At 45.1% G+C, this 26,830-nt stretch overlaps 1 protein-coding gene across 5 annotated transcripts in view; it reads left to right on the top strand.

Moving 5' to 3' along the window:
* Positions 1-26,412, top strand: part of LOC119179321 (prominin-1-A) — a 55,652-nt gene extending 29,240 nt beyond the window's left edge. For 2 of the 5 annotated variants that reach the window (XM_075868882.1, XM_075868883.1), the window contains exons 9-21: positions 799-1,004; positions 4,116-4,196; positions 5,696-5,756; positions 6,429-7,216; positions 8,249-8,335; positions 10,190-10,267; positions 11,728-11,793; positions 12,897-13,034; positions 13,633-13,722; positions 16,992-17,128; positions 17,801-17,854; positions 20,796-20,873; positions 25,685-26,412. In XM_075868882.1, coding sequence (XP_075724997.1) covers positions 799-1,004; positions 4,116-4,196; positions 5,696-5,756; positions 6,429-7,216; positions 8,249-8,335; positions 10,190-10,267; positions 11,728-11,793; positions 12,897-13,034; positions 13,633-13,722; positions 16,992-17,128; positions 17,801-17,854; positions 20,796-20,873; positions 25,685-26,000 — 2,180 coding nt within the window. In that variant the 3' untranslated portion in view covers positions 26,001-26,412. The remainder of the gene's footprint in view (positions 1-798; positions 1,005-4,115; positions 4,197-5,695; positions 5,757-6,428; positions 7,217-8,248; positions 8,336-10,189; positions 10,268-11,727; positions 11,794-12,896; positions 13,035-13,632; positions 13,723-16,991; positions 17,129-17,800; positions 17,855-20,795; positions 20,874-25,684) is intronic. The other 3 variants (XM_075868886.1, XM_075868884.1, XM_075868885.1) reach the window with 3 other exon arrangements.
* The last annotated feature ends 418 nt before the right edge of the window (positions 26,413-26,830 follow it).

Genomic DNA, 26,830 nt, shown 5'->3' on the forward strand with positions numbered 1-26,830 from the left:
TTTCAAGCACTGTTAAATTAAAGTTGTAGCTATTCCCAGCAACAGACCACCTTGTGGCTGTTCCCTTTGTGTATATGGGCGCTAAGTTGCCTATTCTATTTCCAACCACTTCTCCGAATTCAGAGCACGGCATATTTCAAGATCATTTTTATGCCTGAATGTGTGTGTGTTTCAGCTTAGTTTCAGATAGCATACATAGTGTGCAGCCCTTTACTCTTGGAATATGAACGGAAATCTCACGAAAAGTGGGCAGAGATAGCCGCTTTTTATATGAAGATAAGAAATGTCCGTACTACCATTTGCCTAGATTGACGCGTGACAAAAGCACAATGTGGAATGCGCGGCTACTCGGCATGACCTCTGAGATCGGTGGGCACTGATCTCGAAAGCTTTGTGACGGAGCCTATGTCATGGTGACAACTGCCGAGTGCATTCCACATCTGCTCAGGTGCTGTTTGAAAGGCTGCTAATGGAGAGAATGTTCTCTTGCCTGCCATTTCTTCAGTTGTATATGATACTCATATGTAATGAATGCATCTAAAGGGAGATCATTACAGTTAGTCTTTAAATGCACATCTTATTGCTGAAGCACGATATTGACTGCAAAATTTCTCGAGGCTTGGCTGGGATGTCAAGTGGCCCATTGTTGTTTCTGGTGTGTTTCTGAATAGGCCACTTGGTTGCTGGCAAGACACAGGAGCCAAAGCTTCCCGATAATGCCCGCTTCTTCGTCATGGCAACCGAGGTTGTCGTACGCCTTGGTTTCGTCCGTTGAGCGGTCAATCCTGCTTTTCGCAGATGTTGAGAAGCTGAGCTTGGAAGTGAACAACATCACGGACGTGGCCAAACAAGCAAAGGGGCTCATGGACGAAATAAAGAAGTCGGTCGACAATGTTAAACATTCTGTTGACGAGGCGTCCAAGAAGTGCAGGAACAACAATGGTGGCTCCACCTGCGATGACATCGATAAGAACAAAAAGGACCTGGAATTCAAGTTTGATAGCGTACGTAGATTTCTTCTCGTCATCGTTACCACTAGATTGACGCTTTCCAGCCGACTGTGCTTGGAAGGTCCACACGAACCTTGTTCTGTGGTAAAACTTTGTTTTTTGTAATTGCCAACAATTGAGATAACTAAGAAATCTGCTGGGAGGGCAGCAAACGCCTTTGTCTAGCTTTTATGAGCTATATAGAAAGGCACTCGTCTTAGCTGAGATGTGAACCGCCTGAGAAGTATTGTCGCCAAAGAGTACTTGGAACATATATTAACAAGTTGGCTAGCATCCTACGACAACTTCACAGCTGTGCTGCTGAAAGCAGTAGCGAATGTTGAGCAGGGTTGTTGCGATGCAGGAGGCGACATGCTTGGGTCTGTTGCAAAAGGCTACATTCAGCAGCTCCATTGTGTGGGACGCGTTCGTGTGCGAGGACAGAAAAGGACTGTCTTGTCTTTTTTCAGCGTTTTTTTTATGGTATTTGGGGCCACTGCCATTTATTTACTATGCAGTGAAGCACTTCAATAGCCGCACTTATGCTCACATACTCGCCTTTGCCTTATCTGCTTCTGTTTGCGAGGTCCCGCTTCTGAAAACACATTATATATAATACCCCCCTCCCAGCCATCGTGGCTTATTGCTTGTCGGGGCAACTAGACCCAGCAATATGGGGACTATGACGTGGGGTACTTATCTTTAGATAAAGGCTATCCTGTTGTTAGCTTTTGTTTCTCTCCTCCTTCCCCTCCCTCAGTGGCGTACCATTGTACAGCGTCTGTAGATACCTTGTTTTCTGTGCATTCGTTGCCAGGAAACAGAGGCATTGAACAGTAGCTGTTTGTGCCCAGCCGTCACCTGTTGTAAATTGCCGTGCAGACAGTTTTGTGGAAGCGTGACAACAGGGCTGTGATGTCTTGTTTGTGTCCGGCTCACGTGGCAATCGTGCTGAAGTCATTTCACTTGTCTGTGAAAAACTTGCTTGGTTGTTTCAGGATGTTGAATGACTTTATGAATGACTCTTGTAGATGTATTTGTGCTTGGAACTGTGCATATTGTTTGTGTGTACATGGGATCACCGTATATACCACAGTCATCACCGGACACCCGGAGTAGCAAGCCAGGCAAATAAACTAGGCTAACATCCCCGGGGATACCATCAAAAATTGTTGTTCATCTATCTAAGAGGGTTGATAAGCATTGATAAGGGTAGGTAAAGGTATTTTACAGACATCTGTTGGTCTGGGTAAACATGGCAGGAGAGTCTTTACTTCTTAATTCTAAGAGTCCACAGCACTTGTGTTGTTCTTGAGGACACGCTCAGGGCATTGGCTGAACCACTCGTGCCATTCCCCATGGTAGCGCCAGGCGATTTTTTTTTTGTTGTTGTTGCTATAAATCAAACAGAAACTGTCAAGCAGCATTTCATTACGCCTCTTGATGCACGGAAAGTACTTTATTTATTGCAGCTAGTTTGATTACTAGCGATTCATTGAAGGTAGACATATTCATGTCATCGGGATAATTTCACAAATCCCATTCGTGGTGCGCGTCGTGCGATACATTTAGCTTAATTTCTTGGTATGTAAGGCATTGCTCTTTTGATAATATGCTGTTTTTGACGTCATACTTCGAGCTTTCACTCTCGCATAAATTGTCCTTTGCCTTGGGGGTCCCTTTAAAGGGGCGCTAAGATGGAACGATGAATTTTCAGATCATACTTCGCAGGAATACTAATTTAATTGATTTCAGTGTGATTGGTGCACTGATAGTGAATAAATATAAGGTCAAAGCACAGTATTGAAGTTTCACGTCGAAATCTCGTGTGTGTGATGTCGTGAATTTCAAACTAAACTTTTCCTATTTTGTTGTCATTGGCTCAATGAAATTCATTGTAACTTGGTATGCTAGGTCTGTGTCTGCCCCTCTTCCCCATCTATTGCACTCCTTATTGGCTGAGTATCCTGCAAAGGAGGTCAACATTTCAGTCGTACCATCAATTTTGAGACATGTTGGACACGTGATTTTTTGCCTGCGTTGATGCTAGAGCAATATAATCCGTGATGCTTCAGTTGCATTTTGCCACCTTGAATATCCACTAATTGTAGCCGAGTAATGTTTTGCAAGTGTACATGTACAAACACACATATGTGCTTTTCTGCAATTATATGTCACATTTCTTGTTTTCTTGATTTTCTCAATATGAATTTCGGGCATTACGCTAGTCATTTACTGCGATATATCAGAGGTTATCGCAGATAAAACGAAAATTATTTTCGCAGCTCGAAACTATGGGTCCGGAACTCTCGAAATTGCGAGAAAGTTTAAATTAGTCTGCTATCAAGTTGTTAAAATTTGCCTTTCGTGTGACAACTGCGTAATTAAGTAAGAAGTAATTATGTAACCATAAATGTGCTTTCTTTGTTGTAAGCCTTGCGATTTCTCCTATTGATGCATATGTCATTTGCATATTGCTGTGAGGTGGTTTGCATATGTCATTTGCATATTGCTGTGAGGTGGTTGCTTGTTTATTGTAATTAGAAGAAACAGTGTCTTAACTATATACAATGGAATAAGGAACCTATAGAAAAATTAACTGCATCTTTAGAATCGGGAGACAAAACTAAGCAAGCACGGTTTACTCTTATCATATTTGGTTCAAAAACAGCTTGAGGAGATCTTTCAGACCCACGGCTCTATTTAACGCAGAACATAATGTTCCCATTTCTTCACAGTGAGCACCCATTTTGTCATATTAATTAATCTAATGAAAACCAAACAATGTGTTGCTAGGCAGAGTCCTGCCACATAGTGAGTTTGTTTGGAAGCATGGCCAAGGTTATCTTAAGTAAAAACGCATTCCTGGTACCATAAAGACACATTTGTTTCTTTTCGGTATTGGAAACTCGGAGGGGGAAAAAAAATGTCCCGTAAGGGGGTAGCACATGTCTGCAACTTCCATGACAACTCTTGTGAGCATTTTTAAGGCTGTTTCAGGACCTCAAGCTCATCTTTGAATAACTACAGGAAGTCAATGCAGTGTTGTCAAGAGGCATAGATACGAATTCGCCTTGGTGTTCATTGAACGATATCCCATGTGTATTTCTTGATCTCTCGTCTCAGGTGAATCTGAGTAAGATCGAAGAGGCCAAGAAAGAACTTGACAAGCTGGATCCTGCCACGCTCAAGAGCGAAATTGAAAAGGTGTGTACACGTCACCCTTCTCATGTTTGGTTTTTTCGAAGTGCTTTTCTTGCAAACATTTCTACAGACATGTTGCACCTTCATAAAACTTTATTGCACATTTTAGAACAACAATTGGAGTCTTCCGTGTTGGTTGAAAACCGTATCGCAGCCGTCTGTAAGGCTGACTGACATAAGATGGGATGTAGGATCAGCATTACTCAATCATACGAGCTGCGATACTACCAATAGGCTTCATGTATCAAAATCCAAACGTGCCATTAGCCAACATGGCGGGAGTGTGCAGGTTATCATGTCGCCTGTTGATCAGCATGCTTTATTTTGCGTTTTTTGTTGCCGCTCCCACATGGCGCAACAGTCTGCTAGCCCCCGCAGAATCAGCCTATTGTGTATCTGAGTTTCAGAACACAGTTTTGCAACTGGTATGATTGAATAACTTTGATGTTGAGGGGGGGACGGGGACGTGAACTTTGTCGAAGTAAAGACTTGTTTGATGTTGAGATCCGGGGTTCTGCAGGCCCATTTTGTGATTCTTTTTTTGTGTGTGCGTGCCGAGTCATTTTTCCTAAACCAATGAAGACCTGTTGACTGAATACACTCAGAGTTGCAGTGAGAAAGGTAGATTATTGTTGCTGTGTTTTGTTTCCTTTTTATTTTGTAACACTTTCATTGTGTTTTCAGCATACTGTACTTGTTTCATATCTCTCAATCATTTGCATTGCAAAGTAACGGGTCTTTTACAAAATGCAGTACATATTGTGATGCTAGAACACGTGCCCCACTACGACAGCTGTGAACTGTGGGGCGGTCAGGTAACGCCCTCGGAAAGTGGCTCATCGCTTCCGCCCAATCAGTTTTCTGCGTTTACCCAGTAAATAGAAACTGCGTGTGACACAACCGAACGAAGTGCCAAGAATGTAGCCATTGTTTGACATTTTTATGCAGTGACAATGTGGAAGGACACAGACTCAACCTGGTAAAGATGAAGCTTTTTTTTTTTATTGAGCAAACTTGTGCCAAGGAAAATAAAGATTCAAATCACGAGCAGCAGTCACCGTGCTACGGTAATAGCAAGCACTGATGTCGGGCGTTGATAATCTGATCGTTGGTGAAACGTGTGAAACATGAGCAGTGGGACATTCCAGCGTACTCGACTGGTACTTGACTTCTGTCATAATGCCCACAATCTTATCAGAATAGGTACTCGACTACTCTCATAATGCGTACAATCTTATCAGAATAGTTTGTTACTAGCGTGGACTTAGTCAAGCATAATGACATGACCAGTGTCATGTGCTGGTGTTAGTTTCTTCGTGGCCAAAGTGTGATAGCATGAAAATATAAAATAAAAGAAGGTTTGGCAATTTTTTTGCAATGTGAAATGCCGTCGGTCTAGTAAGATTACATAGAAAGCTTCAGCTTAGGTCATTTTCTTTTCTGATCTTCTTGCTGATGCCTCTCTTTCTCTCTCGTTTTTCTTTTTTCGTTGTTGTTGACAGGCCTTGGACACGGAAGAGAGGAGAAAAGACATTATGCGGAAAGTGAACACTGCAACAAATGGTAAGCGGTGCTTTGCTCCCGTGCTGGCCATTTTGACATAGCGTCTGAGCGATGGCATAGTCTTGAGCCTTGGACAGAGGAGGCATGATAACTCGGGGGCTACAACGCAAGCACTATGGGTATTTCACGTTCGTCGTTCCTTCACCATGTTTTTTTAAGTGAAAAGTGTGTTACAAGTTGGATTTTCATTGCAGTACCAGCGAATTCGGTGTTACGGCCCCAGTAGGTGCACCCATCAAATTCATATTTGTACGCGCCGTTTCCCAATAACTTATGTGGCGATCAGCCGTTTCGGATATGACTTTCTTATCTTTCTGAATGCATGACCTGAATGCATGATCATCATTGTTGCCCGCAGCAACTGAAGCGTTGTGCTGCTTAGCACTTGGATGAAGGTCTCATTCCGTGCATAGAGGAAGGAAAAAGTCGGGAGGAAGCATAGTGCCATGTGATATAAATTAAAAAAGAATAGTTGTAGGTCAGGCATTATCAGACCGAGCTTTGCTGGCGCAAACGATATTTTCTTGGTAAAATAAGGGCTTTCGAGGTTTTTTTTTTTCATATTTTGTGTCCTACGTAAATTGAACCTAGGGACTCTTATTTTTCTGTTAATGTAATGCCAGAAGGGGCGAAGTTTTTTTCTGTCCTCACGTCTCACGTGTGTACTTTCAGAGATTCGCACCAAACTGAACGATGTCGAGCAGACCCTCCAGGACACGAGCAAGAAGTTCAACCTCCCGCTCATCTCGGACCCAAAGGCCCTGGACGTGTCGTCCATCAGGGACGTGTTCGACGATGCCCAGCCGTACATCGCCTACTACGGCTACGTCACTCTCGCCATCGCCTGTGTGCTCGCGATCGTCCTCGCCTCTTACGTGCTGGGCATGACGTGGGGCGGCTGCGGATCCCGGGAGGGCTCCTGCAACCGCAAGACTGGCGGAAGCTGCCTGACAACCGGTGCGGTCCTGTTCGTGCTGGCCTTCTTCATTCCCATGGTGCTGTCGACGCTGATCCTGGCCGTGGGCATCGCCGGGCAGCGGGGCGTCTGCGACGTTGCTCGCGACCCGGGCGGCGAGCACTCCGTCGCGCTTGTCGGCCGTGTCGTCGAATCGTTAGAACAACAGTTGGGAGCAATCAATGGTACGACCATCGAGGACATCGCCAAGCGCTTTGGCGAGTGCCGCAACAAGTCCTACAGCCTGTTCCAGCTGCTCGGCAAAGAGCTGGTGATGAACATCACCCGCAGGGTGGCCGGCAGCGACCAGCAGCGGTCGGTCGACTGGCTCTGGGGCGAGGGCGACGTGACGCAGATCGACATCGACGCGGGCATCCGGGAGTTCGAAAAGACGATAGACAGCATCAACGTCGACAGCATCGTGCCAAAGGAGGTCGACGACAGGATCGTGCAGCTGCGGAGCTTCAGCGTCGACACGAAGGACCTTTCAGATTTGGAAGCCAAGGTATGACATGGTTGAGAGCTTCGAATAACATTGAGCATTTCAAATATGATGTTGTGAGAAAGTAAAGTGGCACAACAAAATGTAAACACCATCCACTGCTGTCACTGTCCCACCCTTGAGTCCGTGCACTCACTCATCTTGCTGAAGGCCAAAGCAAAAGCAGAGCAAAAAAAAAAAAAAAAAAAAACACACACACCTGTTCAAGTCCGCGACATGTAACTTCTCCCTTTGCCGTCCCTCCCTGTTTAGCTACCAGCATATTCTCCAGGACAAGAGAAAAGAGGAAGCAATCGCAGCGTGCAACAAATATCAAACTCCACTTGTATTTACAGATTTGAAAATGTTGCAGTGGTTGATTCGTGAAGCCATCATCTTCTTCAATGAAGCCATTTGATGGTTACCTAGAGTGTTGCAGGGCCCCTAGGAGCTTCTGCAACTGGTTATATTGTGATAGCAATCATCTGGACACCCTCTGTGCATTTTTGCCTGACCATGCCGTTCAGAAGAAGAAATAGTTCAGAAGAAAATCTTTCGAAGCGCGGAATTAGGGATTCGAACCAGCAACCCCTCGCATCTCGGCACAACGCATTGAACTACTCCACCACACGTCGTCCATCCTTCGGCGTACTAATCGCGAGCTATTTTTGTGCTCCATTTATCGCTGGGGTAGTGCCAAGCTACGAGGTCATTCAGTGTGGCAGAGGCTTGCTCACAATCAGCTGCAAAATGGCACAAAGGGCGCACTATAAAGGTCGTCACCCTGCTTGTCATTCGTTGTAATTGGGATGGGTGTCTTCGCCGTGTACTTTACCCGACAGGGCACGTTTGCCTGTTCTCAAGCGGTTACCTCTTGAAGGGCAAGGTTTTACGCATATTGCCTTCACATGTTTTCCTTGAAGACAGTGACTCCATGATGGTCATTTTGCAGCCGGCAGCAGACATATTTGTGGGAGGAGTAAGCTGCTAAACTCCTTGCTCCACTCTTGTTGCAAGACTGACTTCTTTTGTTGCTTTTTTTAAAATTTATTGCAGGTCAGTGGTGCCAAACTCAAGTTCAACTTGGAGGAGGTGTTAACTAAGATGGAGGACTTCAAGTCGGGAAAGTCTATGACGAAAGAGGTGAGCCACCTTCTCATCCTCTGACGCGAAAGAACCGTGTGGTTGTTGAGAGTGCTTCAGTTTAGTCAAAGCTTGTTATCTTTTCAGCAGACACTTGATAAAGATGTGGTACTGTAATATGTGTGTTTTGCCACCGTGAAGATTGTACGCCTGGTTGGGCTGAATTTAGCTGGCTCGTAAGCGTGGACTTCGTTGCAATCTAGGAGGGTAAAAGACTGCATATAGAAAGTTCGAAGAACCGTCCCAGTAATAATACAGTCAAATCTCGATAATTTGAACTTTAAGGAACCCGAAAATTTGTTCGAAATAGAAGAAGTTCGAGTTAATCAAAGCTAAATGAACGGAGGGCTCACCATGCCGTGGCGCATGCGCATTGAGCTAACACACGCAGGAGAAGTTTCAAAAGACACAATTATTCACAAATTACATGACATCAGTCAATATTTGAAGTAATCGATGATGCGCGTCTGCACACTTTTCCCTGCAGCGAGTCGATCGATTTTGCACGCAGCTTGCAGAGCATTTCTACTTCGGCTACAGTATTCTCCTAGCAAGAGAAGTTGCGGGCGGCAGCAACGACTGTCTCTCCGCTACTACCCTCTGCGCCATAGCCGCCGCGTCGCCAGCACATGACGAGAAAGGAGGAGCTCCATGGCAGCTTTTTTATTTATTTTTTGTTCTTTTTGCACACATAATTGAAAGGAGAAGGGTCTACGTGGCAAGGACGGGAAAGGGGGAAGCATGGCACCAGCACGTGAGAAAGAGCCAACGCTCGCAACAGCTTTTTTTTTTAGGGGCGAAGCTCTTTAGGGCGTGTGTCTGTTGTCCCGCCGTATGTATGGAGTAGTAAGTAGCCAACTGTGGCACACATCCGCTCTAGAGCGGGTATGTGCCACAGGGGATGCGAGATGAGAGATGACGCTACTTGGAGTGTTCACTATATGGACGCATGGAGGGACGGACAGAGAGGCTAGCAGACGGACGGACAGACGAATGGGCGCACGGACAGACGGATGGACGGACTCACGAATGGACACACGGACAGACGGCTGCATAGATGGACGCACGGATGGTCATGCGGACGGACAGAAGCAAGAACGAACTCACGGACGGACGGACGGAAGCATGGACGGGTTGACTGGCGCTTCGCCCCACTCATCATCATTCATTCCGTGGATATGCTGTGATTTTTTTTTCTCTCTCTCTTCGCGCGCGGTGTTGAAAGGAGAAAGGTCTGCGCGTGGCAGGGACTGTCGGAAAAGAGAGAGGCGTGGCAGAGGTGCGTCATAGATCGGCATTTAAGAAAGAGCAAACATTCCACCGCAACCTTTTCTTTCCTTTTCTTTTCCTTCGCGCGATTGGGCGTGGTGCTGAGAGCGATTTCTGAGCGCAGTATGTTTGAATTAACCGTCGCAAGTTCTTGCGGGTTCGAATTACAAGGCGCTTTTGCCCATTGGAATACGCATAGTTTTGACGGGACTTCAGTGCGAGTTCGAATTAACCGGAAGCTTGAACTAAGCGTGTTCGAATTAATGAGATTCGGCTGTATCACATATTATAAAGAAGAATTGGGCATACATATTTGTCATGAGTCAACCAACCTGCACCATATTTTCTTTTTTTGAAAATTGAAACATGGCATGTGCAAATAAATGCCATTCTTTTTGATTCAATGGAAGTGGGAACAACTTTGAATACGTAGTAGCGAGATCTGACTCTCCATAAGATGCAAGTGATTACTCGTAAAATATGTTACATTTTAAAATTTAAATGTCTTGCATATTTTTATTCAGTTTTTGTGCACACCTAAATAATGCATTGACCCTTGCACTGCCTGTGATTGGCTCATTGAAGGTGTTGACGCTCCTGAACAATGTCACGGATGAACTCAAGAAGCTTCAGGGATTCGTCAAGGAGCTTGAAGAACTGAAGGCGAGTTTTTTTTTGTTTTTCTTTCTAAATTTCATTCACCATTGTGAAAATGGGCTGTGTAACTATACAGACTGTGATGTCGTCTTGACAAGCCCACACAAACTGTCCGCGACATTCTTGAATTTTCGCCGACGCAAAAACAGTGCGTACTTCATGAGGACAAATAGAGAGTACACAGGGCGCGAGTGCTAACTTGCAACTGGAGGTTTACTGCGAATATGCCATGCTACACATGCAGGACGTATCAATCAACATTAGAGGAGCACTGACACAAAGTTTCAAAGGCAGGATAATGCGCAAGATAGATTTGTGTGAAGACATACATAACATCCCCCAGGTATCAAGGGCAAGTATAGCCTAGAACAGTGGTTCTCAAATGAGGGTCCGTGCACTCTAGTGGGTCCGCGAAGCCATTTCTATGATCCGCAAAACCATCACCAGCTTTTTTTTTTTTTTTAAGATGCACTTAAACTCTGTCTAAGCGCGACTGCGTCACGTATTGATGAACTGTCCAAAATGAAGTGATGTGTAATGTTTCTTTTATGTTTCTGGTAGCAATAGAAGGTACCTGTTTCACGCTCCAGTTGTGTTAATATACCTACGCACCCCCCCTCTTCCCTCCCCTCTGCTGCAAAGGGTCCCCCATCACTTTCACCAGTCCACAAGGGGTCCCCTACACATCCATAGCTGAGAACCACTGGCTTAGAACACATTTAAAATCAATTTAAAAAATGCATGCCGCGATGCCCCTCGCGACGCCGACAGCAACCCAGGGGCAATGTAAACAAACCTTCGTCACAAGTTTGTGTAGGGTGGTTGGTGGCATGCGCTTGCGCTGCCTTTGATTTTCTCGTCTGTGCCTGCGGCTTTACGCGCGCTGGCTGTGCTGTGATGTGGCCGTCGCACTCCCTCGCGCACGGCACCCACATCACAGTTTTGCCCGGTCACTTGGCCAGCTGTGTTTACCGTGCCCAAGAAACTTCTCCTGCCTAGCTGAGTGTCCCTTGAAACCGAAACTGAGACTGGGCGCTCTAAAAAACGTCTCTAAATAAATAAATAACCATCACGCACTCGACCTAACGAGGTCTCCAGTCGTGATAAGTGGGTCACAAGCCACCTGTTGCAACAACAAAAAATGCATAATTCTTGTGCCATTGCTGCTTTAAAAAAGAAAGAGGCTCAGCAAAAAGAACAAAGTTGACAGATACACAATCAAAGCGAGATTATATAGTCCATGATTATCTAGTCCCTGATAGGAAAGTTAACTCTCTATAAAAAAAGGGCTATGGAAAGGGTACTGATGCAGCAGTTTTTCAGGTTCGCAATGTCTCGGGCTTGTACAATTTGTCTAGTCATTTTTTTAGCAGACCAGCGCAGTATGCTCGTGCTGCTGAATTAAGGTATCAAACAATTTTTCTTATTTTTCTGTTTGTGTGTGTGTGTGTGTGCTTATTTTTTAGGCTGTAGTGGTGCCATCTATCAAACAAGTGAACATCCTTCTGAAGATCAATGCTACCGACCTGAATGTGAGTACATGTGTGTTTATACATTTCCACATTGCCATGGCGAGTTAGTTGGCGAGTTAGTTGGATGTTTTGAGCATTCTTGTAAGTCCACTTGTTGTAACAAGGGGGGAGTATTAAAGGCTTGTTTTTTTCGTGTTTGCTAAACATAACATTAATTAGAACTAACTGCCATCTTTTTGTTCATTTTGCTTTCTTCACGTTTTCCGTCACGATTGCTACAAGTAACATATGCTATATTTTTCGCATTTTTCTTGCCTGTCGGTTCCAAATAATATTCTTTGTCATTTGCATACCATATCTACACAATTCTAGCATGCCCCTCATTGTAACGGGCAAGTAATAATCGTTATGCAAGTAATAATTGTAACGTCCAAGTAACGATCACTTTTTGTTTCGTTATTTGCTTACAATGTCGGGATTTAAGCATCATGTACCATATATTCCTTATGTCTTCTTTCATTCTTAAACTTCTTCTCAGGGTGATCATAGTGGGAATCCTTGTTTTTCACTTTATAATGATATTGTACATGTGATTTGTATCTATTGTACGATAGATGCTATTTTCGAATGGAACATGAACGGACTAGGAAGATATTTTTTGTTCAACTGGAGTTGCATTTACTGATAGAGGAACTTGATAAAGGGCTGTGGAATTTGATTGCGAAACTGGTCATATTAGAAGCAGTCGTTCCTATTGAGCAGCAGTTCCGTTCAAGAGGTTTCCGTTTCCCGAGAGTTTGTTGTATTGACCTACTATAGCCATGGCAGGTTTTTGTTCAAATGCTGACCAAGATAGAGGGCATGCGAGTGCTTTGTTAAGCTGCTATAAAATCGGCTTTTTTTCTCTCTCCTTGTAGTCAATATTGCTCACAATATAGACTGCTATTCTAGTGTACTCTATTCTGCTGTGGTATTACAATTTGCCATTTCATAGATAGTGAAAGAAAATAATAGACACAAATGATTTTGCTCTAATTTTGCCGGTTATCTTCTTTAATACACGTTGACGTTTGACGCGATTAAACGTCGACACTTAGATCCTGCAGTTGTTCGCTGGCAGTGGCAGGCGCCTGCTGCATCAGTTTCTTTTTCACATGCTTCAGGACTACGCTGTCGAGATAATCGACAAAGCCAAAGCGCAGCTGAAAGAGGACGTCAAGAAGACCATCGAGTCGGCGAGAAAGTACAAAGACAAGTTCCTCGAGATGGTCAACGAGTACCTGAACCACACCCGAAGAGGGGTAAGTCCCGTTAGCCCAGGAATTTTCCGTAAGTACACTGGTAGGGACTCTGGTGATAGTGTCACCAGAGTCCCATGCAACAGAGTCACCATTTACGGTGACTCTGGTGATAGTGTTTATGGGAGCTGCAACGGAAGACACTTCAGCCAGAATGGGAATGATGGATAGCACACGGATTTGTCTAATATTCCTTCTTGCGACTCTGTTTGTCTTCCTGTGGCGAATCCGCTTTGCTACAAGGCTGAGCACATGAAAGGCTCCACAGCTACGCTTCACTACCTAGACCTTTTTTAGGCTCGCCAATTCTAATTGGCTCACGAAATCACTGCGGTCAGTTTCTTTATTCGAAACAAAACTGAAACATTGCAGTAAACAAATCCGCAAATGCATTCGAAGCCCACGAGCGCGAAGATTAGGCAAATTTATGTACTACCGATCATTCCCATTGTGGCCAAACGATCGCAGCGCCACAGTTCTTTCTAGTAAACATCGTAAGAATGTCTATGCCGTCTGGTTCACTCTCCTTCAACTTTGTTGTTGCAGAGTTTTCAGTTAATTTGCAGTGTTGTTGCAGTGGCTCACTTCTTTTGGCATCCAGGTGGAAGAGAATGTTGGAGACTGCCAGGACCTGTACCGAGTCTACAGCGCCGCCGTGAGCTCTGTCTGCGACGACATTCTCTTGCCACTGGTAAGGGTCTGCTCGGTTGGTCTGACCTTTGGTGCCATATGTGTTCCAGTTTTGTAACTTCCAATTGCTCGATCAGTGTGGTTATTTCAATTGTTGTTTCGACATTTGGTTCAGCATGAACATGTTATAAAGGGATACTAAAAATGAAACAATAAATTCGTTTGTTTTCTGAAAACACTGATGTTATTAATTGCCAACATAAGTTTATTATTAGAGTGGAAAATCGAGGTCAATGTGCCGTTTCTAAATTTTACGCCGAAATCTGTGCGCATGGCATTGTGAATTTCGAAGTGTACGTGTCTTATTTTGCCGACATTAGCTCGACGAAATGTCCCGAAGCTTACCCCAAAATGTAGAGATGTTACTTGACTCCTACTTGACACATTCTTGACTCAAGACATTCTTGCCGGTCGCCATAAACCATTCTTGGACTTGCGGACGCCTTGAAGGCGACTTGGCTCGGTCGAAGTCAGGACAAGTTTCAAGTCGGCTGCGGGGCTAGTTTGAAAGCGACGTCATGCGCTATTCCAACGTGGCCGCCTCTCGAATGGACGTCGCGCGGAGGGTGGCCTCTTTTGAGTTTGCTTGCCTTGCCATAAGCGTAGCATTTTCTGAGGCGCACTGCCTGCCGAAGATTCTTGGACCCCCTTTACGTGACCGAGGAAATCCGATGAAGTTGTACGACGAGCAACAATTCCACGCTCGGTACAGATTCATGAAGAACGGCGTGCGACAGCTGCTGGTTATGTTGCCGCTCCGTGAAAGTGGAACCGAAGTCTGCCTGTGCCTCCAGTGTTACAGCTACTGAAAGCTCTCAGGTTTTACGATGCTGGCACATTCCAAACAGTCACCGGAAATCTCGTCCGAATTCCGTAGTCGACAGTGTGCCGTGCAGTCAGAAAAGTTACGCTACTCGTCGCTAAGCACCTGTACGCGATGCTGGTGCGCTTTCTGCAGCCGGCGGCACTTTCTATAGTCATGCGGGACTTTTATGAAGTGCCCGAGTTCCCTGGCATTACAGGTTGTGTCGACTACACACACGTGCGTATTAATAGCCCCGGTGGTGACAACGCCGAAGTGTTCTGTAGCTGTAAAGGCTATTTCTGTTTATCTAAAACACGATGACATTTTCCGTTTCTTTCGGTACAAAATTGACTCGGCACTGTGTCTGTGTGCCTCGTCTATCCTTTCATCCTGTCTAGGGCGTGGTATCTCACTCAGAAAGGCATTGCTTGCAGCACATTGCTACGTAAAATCCCACACACACAAAAAAAGAGGTGCCCCTATCAAGGGTTTCTTGATCATGTGCCTCCCCCTTACCATCATGCAGCGACACATTGCTGCAGCCCGCGAGACAAAATTCTGCTGAGGGCAATGTCCTGACTTTCGCTTTTTCCCTTGTTTACCAAGCTCAACAAAAGGATACGAATCACTTTTGTTCCCAGAACTTGCTTTTTTTTTATTTTTCATATATAACTGCAACCTAGTCCGCTACAAGCATGTCCACAGGCGAACAGAAAGGCGAATACCGTGAAAATCGCGTTACCTCGTGAGCCAGGTCAGCACAAATACACGCCGCGTGGTTCTATTGGAAAAAAAAAAAACGACGAAAGAACCTAACGCGATGCTTGTTTCACCTCCAAACAAGCAAGCGTGGAGAAACGTGCCGCATTTGGGTGGCCACTAAAACCAGCGGGCAACGAACGCTTTACAGAAGCAAGACTGCGCATCGCTGTGGCGGCAGGCACCACATGCTGTTCGTTAGCCGTAAAATGGCAAAAACATGCTTGTAGCACTTCGTTTTTATAGTTATTTTAAAAAGTATGGTCTTTTTTTGCTGTAACACGTGCCTTACAGAACAACTTCGTTATTAACCTCGTTAGCAGTTGAGCAGCGTGTTTCTGCTTTGAAGCTTGTTCTTGACTTGACCAAGCAAGACAGCCTGAGCATCTATGAAACGCGAAGGCTGACTTGGGCGTTTTGAAGTCCGCTGGTTGCTTCACGCCGACTTGTTCAAGTCAATTCGAAGGCGCGAGCCAAGTAACATCTCTGCACTCGGCGGTCTCAGGCCCCATCAGCAGACATTGTGCTTCATTTTTCGCCCATTAGGAGCTACATAGCCTGCAGTAAACGCCGTCATGTCACGGCATTTGGTGAAGGAATTGGAAGGTGGCGTCGCCATCTACATTTTTTTTTTTTGCGCGTTTTCTCACTTGCCAGCGTCCTCTTGCGGTTAGCCTATGATTTGGGAATCGGGAAAGGGTAACTTACTAATAACAGAAAAATGTTTTTTCTTTAGTGTCCGTTTAAATTAGTGACAAGAGAAAACAATAATGACAAGATATTGGTGGAAGATAAAAAGATAATTTATGAAAGTGGTAATTGACAACTATCTGTCAGTAGCCCAACACCACACGAAAACCTGTATGAATTTTCCAGGAAGAAAGCTTTTAGTCAGAAAAAAAAATTAGTCCTGGTCTGGAGATTTAGCCAGGGCCCTACGCCTTTCTGGGGCAGTCGCTCAACCAATTGAGCTAATTAGGATGATTGTGGTTGGTGGTGCCGGGGCAAATTAGCCAAGAACTCGAAGCACACGGAGGCAGAATAATCAAAATCAGTCCTGCCAAATCTTCACTAGGTGGGAGAAGTGATATGGCAAGCGTAATAGGCCACCACCTGTTTATAGGCTATTAGTAGCGGTTACCATTTGACCCTGTGTTTTTTTCTTTTTTTTAATTTTCATTTGCTAATGAGGTGCTTGTATTGTCTCACCTGATCTCTTGTAAACGCTGTTCGTTCTCGCACGTTTTTGTGTAATAATATCTTCTTGCTGCAATTTCTTTTGATACATACTTGATAATGCGTTGAAAAACAGGGACGCAAGATAGGTACAAAAGAAAAAACATATGACACGGTGCTTTTGTGGTAGGTCGCAGGTATGATTCCGGCCATGCCGGTCGCATTTTGTTGGGGGCGGAATTGTAGAAGCCAGTGTACTGTGTGATTTATTAAAGAACACTGTATAATCAAAATTTTCGTAGCCCTCCACTGCAGTGTGCCTCATAATCGTATCAGGGTTTTGGGACGTAAAAGACAGTAATTATTATTATTGTTGTTGTTGTTGTTGTTGTTGTATATGTTTTATGGATGGTTTTCCGTGTATTTTCAAGTATGAATCCAAACCAAGTCACCCGACTTTTCTATTACTCTATTGGTAGCGAGCACATGTTAGTTTCACAAATTCCACAAATCTTCCTTGGGCCTTTCAGAATGGCTACTGGTTCAGCGTTGCCGCATTCCTCGTCGTGGGCATTCCGGCCGTCATCTTCGCCCTGTGCCTGGCCTCGCTGTATGCCAGGGTGGACCCCGCAACCCTGTACCTCGACCCGTTGAGTCCCGTAGACTCGTGAGTGCCGCTTGTATTCTAAGCAGTGTGTTGCCACGACTACGTCAAGTGTAACGTTGTACAACAAATAAGGCGCCAAGCAGCACAAATACGCTTCCATCGATCGTCAAGAAACCCTATTGTTGCGATATTGCTCAAGATTAAGTTACTAACGCGAGGAAAATTGATTTTTTCCCGAGTGTCCCTTTAGTTTTAAAACGTGAGAACTCGGGCGTGTTGGTAGGACATGACTGAATAAACAAACAGCGCAACTTAAAAGTAGTTGCAGTGTAACTATGGAAGCAAAGATACAAGGATAGAAAAGAGCGCTGTATTGTCTTGTATTGTCTCTCCTGGTCTTTTCTATCCTTGTTTTGCTTTTCACTCTTTTCTATCCTTGTTTCCGTGCTTCCGCAGTTTCACTGTAACTACTTTTAAGTTGCACTGTTCGTATATTCAGTTATGTCCCTTTAGTGTTTAACTTTATTGGCCCTTCGAACTCTTTTTTGATCAGATGTGTAGTACCTAGTATGTCAGCATGGAGACTGTAGGACAGTGCGTGCAGTTGGAGTAGTTTTCCCTTTAAGGGCACGCAGATTGGCCTCTTTTAAATTCTGCACACCATGAAAATTGTTTCGTGTTCTCCTGGAAGGTCATTTGTCGTGTGTTTTCTTCTTTGTCTCGCCTTCTCAGGGATCACGTGTCCGGAGGCAGCTACATGGACAGCGACACCATCCCACTCGCACGGTGAGTGACGCGACTAGCGCCCCCGAGCTTAGCATGCCCAATAAGTACTGCGGCTTTGCCCCGCTTGACTAACAGTTCTTAGCGCTTTTTCAATCCTTTGTACTTGCTCAACATTTCTTGCACTTGTATGTAGCAGCAGCATTTCGTTCTCTTTACTGAGCCACTGTAGCTCTTTATGGCGAAACCCCCCGTTTGGTTTGCTCGTTCCGCCTAGTATGCAGAAGTGATAACAATGTAAATGAGCCAATGCAAAGCGGAAGCTGCAGTGCAAAACATCTGCAGTTGTTTGCAGATTGAATTTAGGAGGTTCTCGAGGTATTCACCAAGGATTTCAGTCATACATCATTATAATAAAGGAAAGGGGGGAAGGGGGAGCGTTGCAGTAGAACCCTGTTGTAGCACATCACACTTGACTAGGGCTAAATGCCTACCGGCATGAAATTGAACACTTCCACGTGTACTGAAGGCCATTTATTATGGTGCTGTTCAAGTAGGTGTGTCGAATCCATTCCTATACTTGGAGCTATCCACACCTTTTCAATTTGGCGATTCTATAAGTTACCGTATTTACTCGATTCTACCGCGCCCTCGATTGTAACGCGCACCCGATTTCCACCGCGGAAAAAAAAAAAAAAAAAAAACGTAAGACATCGATTGCAACGCGCACCCATTTTTCTCGCTGGCCCGCACGATCACACCACTCGAAAAAACGGCTCTTTTCAGGAGCGTCTTCCATTTAAATATGAGGTACGGGCGAAGCTTGTGCTCATCTGACATGCAACAGAGCATTGCCGTCACTGTAGTTTTACCGTGGACCGATGTCAGCACGCGAACTTGCTTCGCCCCCTTCTTCTTGACGGTTGTGGTGCCAGGCATGTCGAAGTAAAGAGGCGTCTGATCGGCATTCCCGATTTGCCCAAGCAGGCAGCCGTTGTTGCGCCGCAAGTTTAGGACGAACCTCTGAAAACTGTGAAGCTTTTCATCGTACTCCTCCGCAAAACTTTTCGCATATGCATGTTTCCCTTCGGAGGGAAAAGCCTTTCCTCTTCATAAAGTTAGTTAGCCAGCACCTGCTCGCTTTAAACTGGCTCCGCATTAGACCTTTTTCTAAGACTAATTGCATAGCCCGCACTTGGAGCAGTTCTGTCGTAACGGGCCGCTGTGCCGCTCGCTGCTCAAGCACATACTCGCCGAGCAGCTCTTTAATTTGCGGAAACCGACCCTGCAGTGGTCCACTGAAGCCTTTGCGTGAAGCTTTGCTGTCGACAATCTTCTGCTTTTGTTTCCGCCGGTCCCGCACGCACGTTTCGGGAACTCCGAGCGACCGCGATGCGGCCCGATTTCCGTCCGTTTCTGCACACGCGATGACTTTTCTTTTAAAAGCGGCATCGTGGTGCACTCGAGTTTTTGGAGTCGGCCCTTCCACGCCGTCGATGCTAATGCACTACTAGATGACGAACTCCTCAGCACGCGTACGAAGTGCCGCACATGGGAAACACATAGGCAGAAATGGCCGACGCGCCATGCCGACGCACGTAGGGGGCGGCCATTTTGAATTTGCCGATGGCAATAGATTTACCGTAATTTTTTCGTTCGTACTCGATTCTAACGCGCATGCGATTTATGAACTCGCTTAACCGGAAAAAAGGTGCGCGTTAGATTCGAGTAATTACGGTAAGTGCGGTATACGTTGTGAGCTCATTTATGATAGTTTAGCCAAGGTTATTCTAGAGTTGAGGTGGCGAATTTTCCGGCTTACGATTGATAATGTCTTAGAATGGCACGTGTTTGTTAGAAGGCACGTTGCATTTCATACTGTAGTTTTCTTGAAAACGAAATGTTTTAAAAGCCAGGTCATCTCTTACATGTTTTTTTTTATATTCACTGGTAACACAATAACGCCACACGATAAAAGGCATCGGTTTTATTTCTGTAATGGGACAAGTTAGCATAGGAAAAATGTTAGGTCCAGCAAGGTTTTGTACTCGCGATTCATTTGCCCTAGTAAGTCCGCGTGCCGTCCTAACCACGGCCTCCTTGCCACTTGTTCATGGCAGTGTTATGCATAAGTAGGATGTGTTCTGTGATTTGGCACAATTACAGTACATACAGTGGCACCCACAAATGTGGCTAATTGTGTTTTCTTGTTTGTTAAGTAAGGCCAGTGAGGATGATGAACTTTTCTGAGATAATGTAGACATACATTTGTGATTGAAACTTGTGTGGGATTGAATAAGCATAGTTTAGACTGACTTACGCGCAGATTTTACCGTTGTTTATGGCAGCGTAAAGCATACGAGAAGGCAAGGGACGTACGGCATATTGGGTGCCTGTGCAATTTGTTTTTTTTTCCCGCTCTCTTGCACAAAATTTACCCAGAAATTCAGACGTCAAATACATGCGCACTTGGCTCAAACTCTGCCAACTTGGATCATATGCCCTGGTGGTGCCCTGCGTCATGGCTTGAAAAAAATTACATCCTCAAAGTGGGATGATGCGCTACGCAGTATGGATTTAAGGACACAGCTATGGGCAGCCCAACGGGCCCATGACGTGGGAGAGGCCCGCTACATGCTAGTTCACGGCCCAACAGACCTAAATGAAATTTTTTCATACCATTCATCACCTGTAGAGGCTATTGAAATTAAACCAATTGTAACGCAACCTTTCGACAGCAAGTGAGGATAGGATAAGTACCAGCAGTACATGCTGGCGCTAATCAACCGAGTCGGTGTCATTCGTTTTACATTAGATTGCTTTTTGTGCAAATTTTAAAAGGGAACGAGTGACCGCTGTCTTGGTACGCATTTCAATTTCTTGCTGTCTTGAAGAGTTTCAGAGTGCATCTTGCCGTTGTTGTTTTTTTTCCCCGCTGTTTGCATGTTGCATGCTTAGATGGGTTTCTTCTCTCCCCCTTGTGCCTTGGCACCTCTGTTTGCAGGCTGAAAAAGCTACCCCAGCAAAACGGCCAAGACAATAGAGGCTACGATAGCCACCCCTACCATTCCTACCAGCGTGGGTTTGTGATTATACAAGCTTCTCTGTCTCTCTCTCTTTCCTCTTGTCATTCGTCTATCTGTCTGTCAAAGGTGGTTGTTTCCGTGTGACGGTATTGAACTCGTTTTTCTCTCCGGCTTTGGTGTCTCGTCTAGCGTTCTCGGCAAGCTCGCCTCACTGTCCACGTGATTCCCTACTTCTACTTTGTGCTTGTTAACTTTCGTTTGTCTCTGTAGTGTTTTGTTCGTCTACTCTCGGCTTCGTTCTCGTCTTTTCTTGTGAAGGCGATCTATTCTTATTGCCTCTCGCATTTCAAGCCTATCCCTCTGAGCATGCCTCCACGAAGTTTTCCCGTCTCTGGTTATTGTCTCGTCTAAATCGTCAAAAGCTTTTCGGTCTGTCTATTTGGCTCTCGTCTTCTGCTTCAACTCCTCAAACGTGTTTTCTGTCCTTCGCTTCAGTCTCGCCCGGGATTGTCTAAAAGGTTTCTGTATGTGTGGTTCCAGTGTTGTGTCCGACAGTTGCGCTGCTCTTTCTCTGATCTGTTACGGTCTGTCCTCAACCTCAAGTTTTCCTTGTTTTGTGCATTTCCCCAGTTCTAGTCTTATCTAAAGGCCTCAGTAACCTGTCTGCCTGTACAGCTTACCTGCACATTGAAACTTTCTGTGAATTCGGACTCCTTTTGCTTTAGTGTAATCTCTGCAAAAAATTTGTCTGTCTTGCATTGTACCTGGTGTCTTTCATCGTTCTGGGCACTTCTGAAGCGATCTATCGATTAACACCTAAATGAATGTTTTCATTCATTTCTCCCAGCTCCAGTCTTTCTGTGTTGCTACATTTGCTGCCCCGACCTTTCCTTGGATATGTGCAGTGGAATGGGGATCTTCCGGGTCTTGTTGTGATGTGCATTTAGGCATGTTTACTGGGATGTTGCTTTAACACCGATCATTCATGGCATGTGATTGGGCCATTTTAACATCGTCTGCCAGCCGCACCATTCTCTTGAAAGGCTAATACACTCAAACCTCTTTATAGCAAAGTTGTATCTCACACGAAATAAGTTCGTTATATCCGAAATATTGTTATAAAGGTTTATTTCTAATACTATATCTACTGCAAGACTATTTTCAATTTACTTCGTTGTAACCGATATTTCGTTGTATCCGGTTTCGTTATATCGAGATTTCAGTGTAACTGTGTAGCAGTGTCTCTTGTTTGGCGCCAACTAAGGTCTTTGCATCACTGTCACGAGTCGTGGCTTTGCGCCCAGGAACGAGGGGTGCCAGGGTCTGATGGGTAACGTGACACGAGGGCCGAGGAACTGGGCTAAGGAAGATCTAGGCAGTAACGAGGCAAAAGGTAGCCAACAAAAAAATTGTCCCCGCATCTGCATGTTATTCTGCTAATGTCATCGAAAGACGATAGTCTTGCGTCTTGTAGGGAGATTGAACGAAACGCTTATTTGATGTTCTGCGCAAGACAATTGGTGAATGGTATTGTGGAGACACTGCGTTAGAGTGCCTTGAGCGTGCAGCGTAGGGGAACGAGCGCACCAAGTCAGGTCACACGTGAGACATGAGCGCTATTTGGCAGTTATCTTCGAAAACAAAACGCGCGGCTTTGAGATGGGCATGCACGCCCGTCTCAGCGGTGATGAGATATAGAATGCAAGGCGACGTAGGTGCCACCACCGTGTCATCTTAGCAAAGTGTTGGAAACACTTCCCTTTTCGTGCAAGCGTTGCATGGTCAGCGCCGCGTAATAAACTCTATGGTGCTTAGAATAACTTATGTATGTGTTTTCTAGTAAAAGATGCACATACAGAATATATACGTGTTGTTATGGTGCCTCAGATATGCGCGATAATTGCTTATTATTTGACAATTGCACAAGTATGAACGCTAAATCTTGAGCAACATGGTGGGCTCTGCGGATGGGGTCGGCCGTTTCAAATACCCGGTGCCGTGAAGAGGGGACAAACAGACAAATGTACAGACAGACAGACCAAAATTCTTGCATCGAAGGTCCCCAAGAAAGACTATCCTCTTTAAAAAGGAGGCTGAATTCGTAATGAGGACAAAGCATGAATGAAGCACGTGACGCTCGATGAGGCAGCCGTTTATACTCACAGTGAGATGGTTATAAAACGCTCTATTGCAGTGAGTGAGGTTGTTGATTTAATTAGAATTTGTACCATTGCGTCGACACTGTCGAACGTGATGACAGCGCAAAGCGTGTGTGCCTGTGCCTATTTTGGAATGTGAAATAGACAATCCTTGGGCGTAATGCGCAGTTTATTCCGCTTTGAACTGACATCCAGTATTCTGAGGCTTTGATTATTGTTTCCATGTCTTGGTATAAAACATGGATGCAAGTAAAACAGCGACAACACTGGCTTGTGGTGCGTCAGAGAGCAAAGACGCGTGTCGGAGACTGGCAGGCCTTTAGCGAGCTTCCTTCTCTTGAATATATGCCGATAGCTTTTGTGTGTGTCCTTGTTTTTCACAAGTGTCGGGCAATATCGCTTGACATACGGCGTTTGGGGTGTACCACTCGTTGTGCTTGGTGTGCTTGAGTTCTTGTACCTCAAATCCTTGCCTTCAAGCTCATTTTTTTGTCACTGTGAGTACGCTGTGCTCTGCACGCGCTTTGACAGTACTTTGCATATTGCTTCTCTAACCTTTGTAGTGGCACAGCGTTTAATGGATAACTAGCATAATTGCCATTAAAGCTACTGGTTCCCAAGCAGGATGGGCCACATGGCAGTTTTGAAGTTCCTACCTCCAATTCGTTCCGCCTGCAAATGTACCGGCTGTTTTGTTCCATTTGTGTCTCCTTTTCTTACCTCAGATTTCAATGTTGCAGTTGCACAAGTGAACGTAATTTTATGCAAATACTGTGGTTGCGTATTGGTGATAGTTTTTGGGGAGAGAATTCGGCGCTGCATTGATGACGACAAACAATTGCAGACTGTAGCGTTAGGTGTCGGTCGGTAGGGTCTCTCTCTGTAAAAAAGCATGTGCCCTTGTGGAGTGAAACCTGGGATTGTGCAAGCGACAGCAACATTTGGCCACAGTTTTTTTTAATTATTAAATTTAATAACATTGTAACTATGCACATTAGCTTGTATTGGATTAACTGCGTGTGACGAGTTCGTCCCCTTGTTATTACTTTTAAAAATTTAGCCGTGCTAGAGTTCACATGTAGTTTCTACTTCATTTGTTCAACTTCCTACGTCAGAAACGTTTCTTCACAACGAATGAGACTTGTGGTAAGCGCAGTTATTGGTACAAGTGCTACTAATGTGAAGTTTAGAATTTCAATTTGTTTTCGATACAATATGAAGACATTAACAGCGTTAAGGAGATACGACAAAGGGAAGTGCTTTCTTAAAGGTGGTATGGTGGTGTATGCTTCCTTGTTGCAGAATTCTGATTGTTTAAAAGTGTTTTTCGTGGTCTCTGCATTTGTGTCTTTGTGCTGTTTGCATATCATCTGTAGTGTGTTTATACGTGGTGATTTATATGCTCTGCTTGTATGATTGTGAAGGCATTTGTGTCTTATCATGTGGTTTCATGTTCATTTGTTGAGCCATGTAAGTTTTTTGTGTTACGAGATTTCATACTTTTCTTATAAAACTCGTCAATGTTGGTCAATGCGTCGCGAGGTACATAGATGATGACAGCTGTCAAACACGGCAGTAGTGCGTGCTCGCTCTAATGAACAGCATGTGTGCAATATCAATAGCCACAATCTTCGTGAGGAAACATTCTGTGATGAGACTTAATAGAGGGTTTGAGCTAGTTGTTATTCCCCACTCGGTAATACCAAGTGTGAAATCTTTTCTTTTAGATGAGAAGCATGCGCACTTGCTGCTGTCTCTTGTCTATAAGTTCTTGCTCTTACCCCCATATTCTAGAACGTCCCTTCACTCAACGCTTCACCTTCACTTGAGAAAGCCAATGGGAGCGCTATCTATGAACGGCTAGTCACTGCATATGGGGGTAATCTGCTGCGATTCTTGAGTTGCGCAGCGTCATTTTCAGCCGAGCAGTGGCGGACTGCTCAACCCTGTCAAGTGAAGAGGGACAGTCGAGTTGAGGAGCGTTTGTGAATACGGCGATTAGTATTGTTGAGTTGTTCCCAGAGGCGAGCAAACAGGAACACCATTATGTCAGACACAAACACGACACTTCATTTACTCATGTCCTGTCAATATACTGTCACATTTCATCACAGTTTATTTGCATCAATTATTTTTATCTGTTATCTATACCTTACCTATTGTGTGTTCGGATCCTAGGGAGAAAAAGGTTGCTTTTTCGTCCTCTATAGTTTAGTTCAATTTGCATAATAATTACTACACTGCAGTTAAAGGAAGAATTAGTCTATGCTTTGATTGGGCTAATTGTCTATTGGATTCGTTAAGTTTATTCTATTAATTTGTCAAAATGGCCTGGGCTGTTACTAGCAAGTGTTTGAATGCTTGCCAATGAGAAAACACTTTTGCGCTTACGTAGTACTGCGAATAAAAATCATGCAAGTTTGTTTCGTAACACATTTTATTACATACTTGTTTATTTAGAAATGTATCGGAGACCTCCTACATGCACCGCACTGATGGCTCAATTTGTGATCGACAGACAACAAAGAGCACATTAAATTTTGTATCCTTATATTCGGGGTATGGTATAGGCGTGCTCATCACTTTGTTACGGCCTGTGACGCAGCACAAGTCGGGGTTTGCCAAAGAGTCTAGTGCTAGTCAAATAGTGAATAAAATGATTCATTAAATGCATTTTCCTTTTCTTTCTTTTTTTCCTGCCATTTCAGTGTGAACCACAAGCGGCGGCACACGGGAGGCAACAGCGCCGTGGTGAACCGGGCGTCGTACGACAGCCGCGACGGCTACTACCACGACATCAGCCCCGAATACCGCGAGCACCCCGCTGCACCCCACCACCGCCCCGTGACGTCGCCCGCCATCGCCTACTCGCCTGCACCTGCCTATCACTACTCGCGCGACCCGGGCATTCCGCACTACGCCAAGGGCTACGAGTCGGCGCCGCCGCCGGCTGTGCGGCACAGCGAGGACTGGGAGAGCAACCAGTTCGCGAAGCCGCCGCCATACTATTACCCGGGCTCGTGAGCTTTCTCTCGCCGGTAATCGCCGATGTCGTCGGAGACGCGGTCGAGCACCGCCGCGAAGGCGTCGCGGCATGCTACGTCGCGGCAGTGACGGTTCTGGTGTGGCGGAGTTCTTCGTGATGCGGTGTTCCTATAACAGGCAGTCGTGATTGTAAGAACTATAGTACGTGTCGCAATTGAGAAGGGTGGCAGCGTGCTGCTGATGTGGTCGTTTTGTCCTCGGTGGTTTCTGAAAGAACGTATTTTTGAGCGAGTTGGCGCTCAGATTGATTAGGCACGCTTGACTGAAGCGCAGAACACATTTCGTAAAAAGGAGGCAGAAAAGAAGGTGAAGTACTAAAAATTGGGCGCTTCACTTCCCTTTTATAACCCTCTTTTCGCGAAATTGATTTTACGATCCGGTCGATTCTGCCTAGTCGAACTCCTTTGTGCGCAAGCTAGGCAGCGGGCCTCCGAGTTCAGGTGTGACAATGCAGTTCCCCGTTCTAATCGGATCACGGCAGTTCTGCTAGTGCCCTTTGCTGGTGGTTTACGGCAAATCGAAATTCCAGACAAGCTAGTTAGTGTTAACCCGTTTGGGGCAAGAAAGATTGCAGTTCCACGATTTGTTCTGTCCATATCACAAAACCACTGCCGGTATGCTGACGCACGAGTTATGCTTGATCGTACTTCTAGCGGATCTTGAGGTCTCAAATGGTGGGGCATAGGAGTTGTAGTTTGTGCTTTGCTGCGGTAATTGTAGTAGTTAGTTACGCCGGCGCTTGTAAGTTGGTCATCTTCCCTCTCTCTCGTGCAGCGATGTGGGTATTGATTCCGAATTGGATAGTTGCG

The sequence above is a fragment of the Rhipicephalus microplus genome, chromosome 7 (assembly GCF_043290135.1).
Source record: "Rhipicephalus microplus isolate Deutch F79 chromosome 7, USDA_Rmic, whole genome shotgun sequence".
Classification (NCBI taxonomy): domain Eukaryota; kingdom Metazoa; phylum Arthropoda; class Arachnida; order Ixodida; family Ixodidae; genus Rhipicephalus; species Rhipicephalus microplus.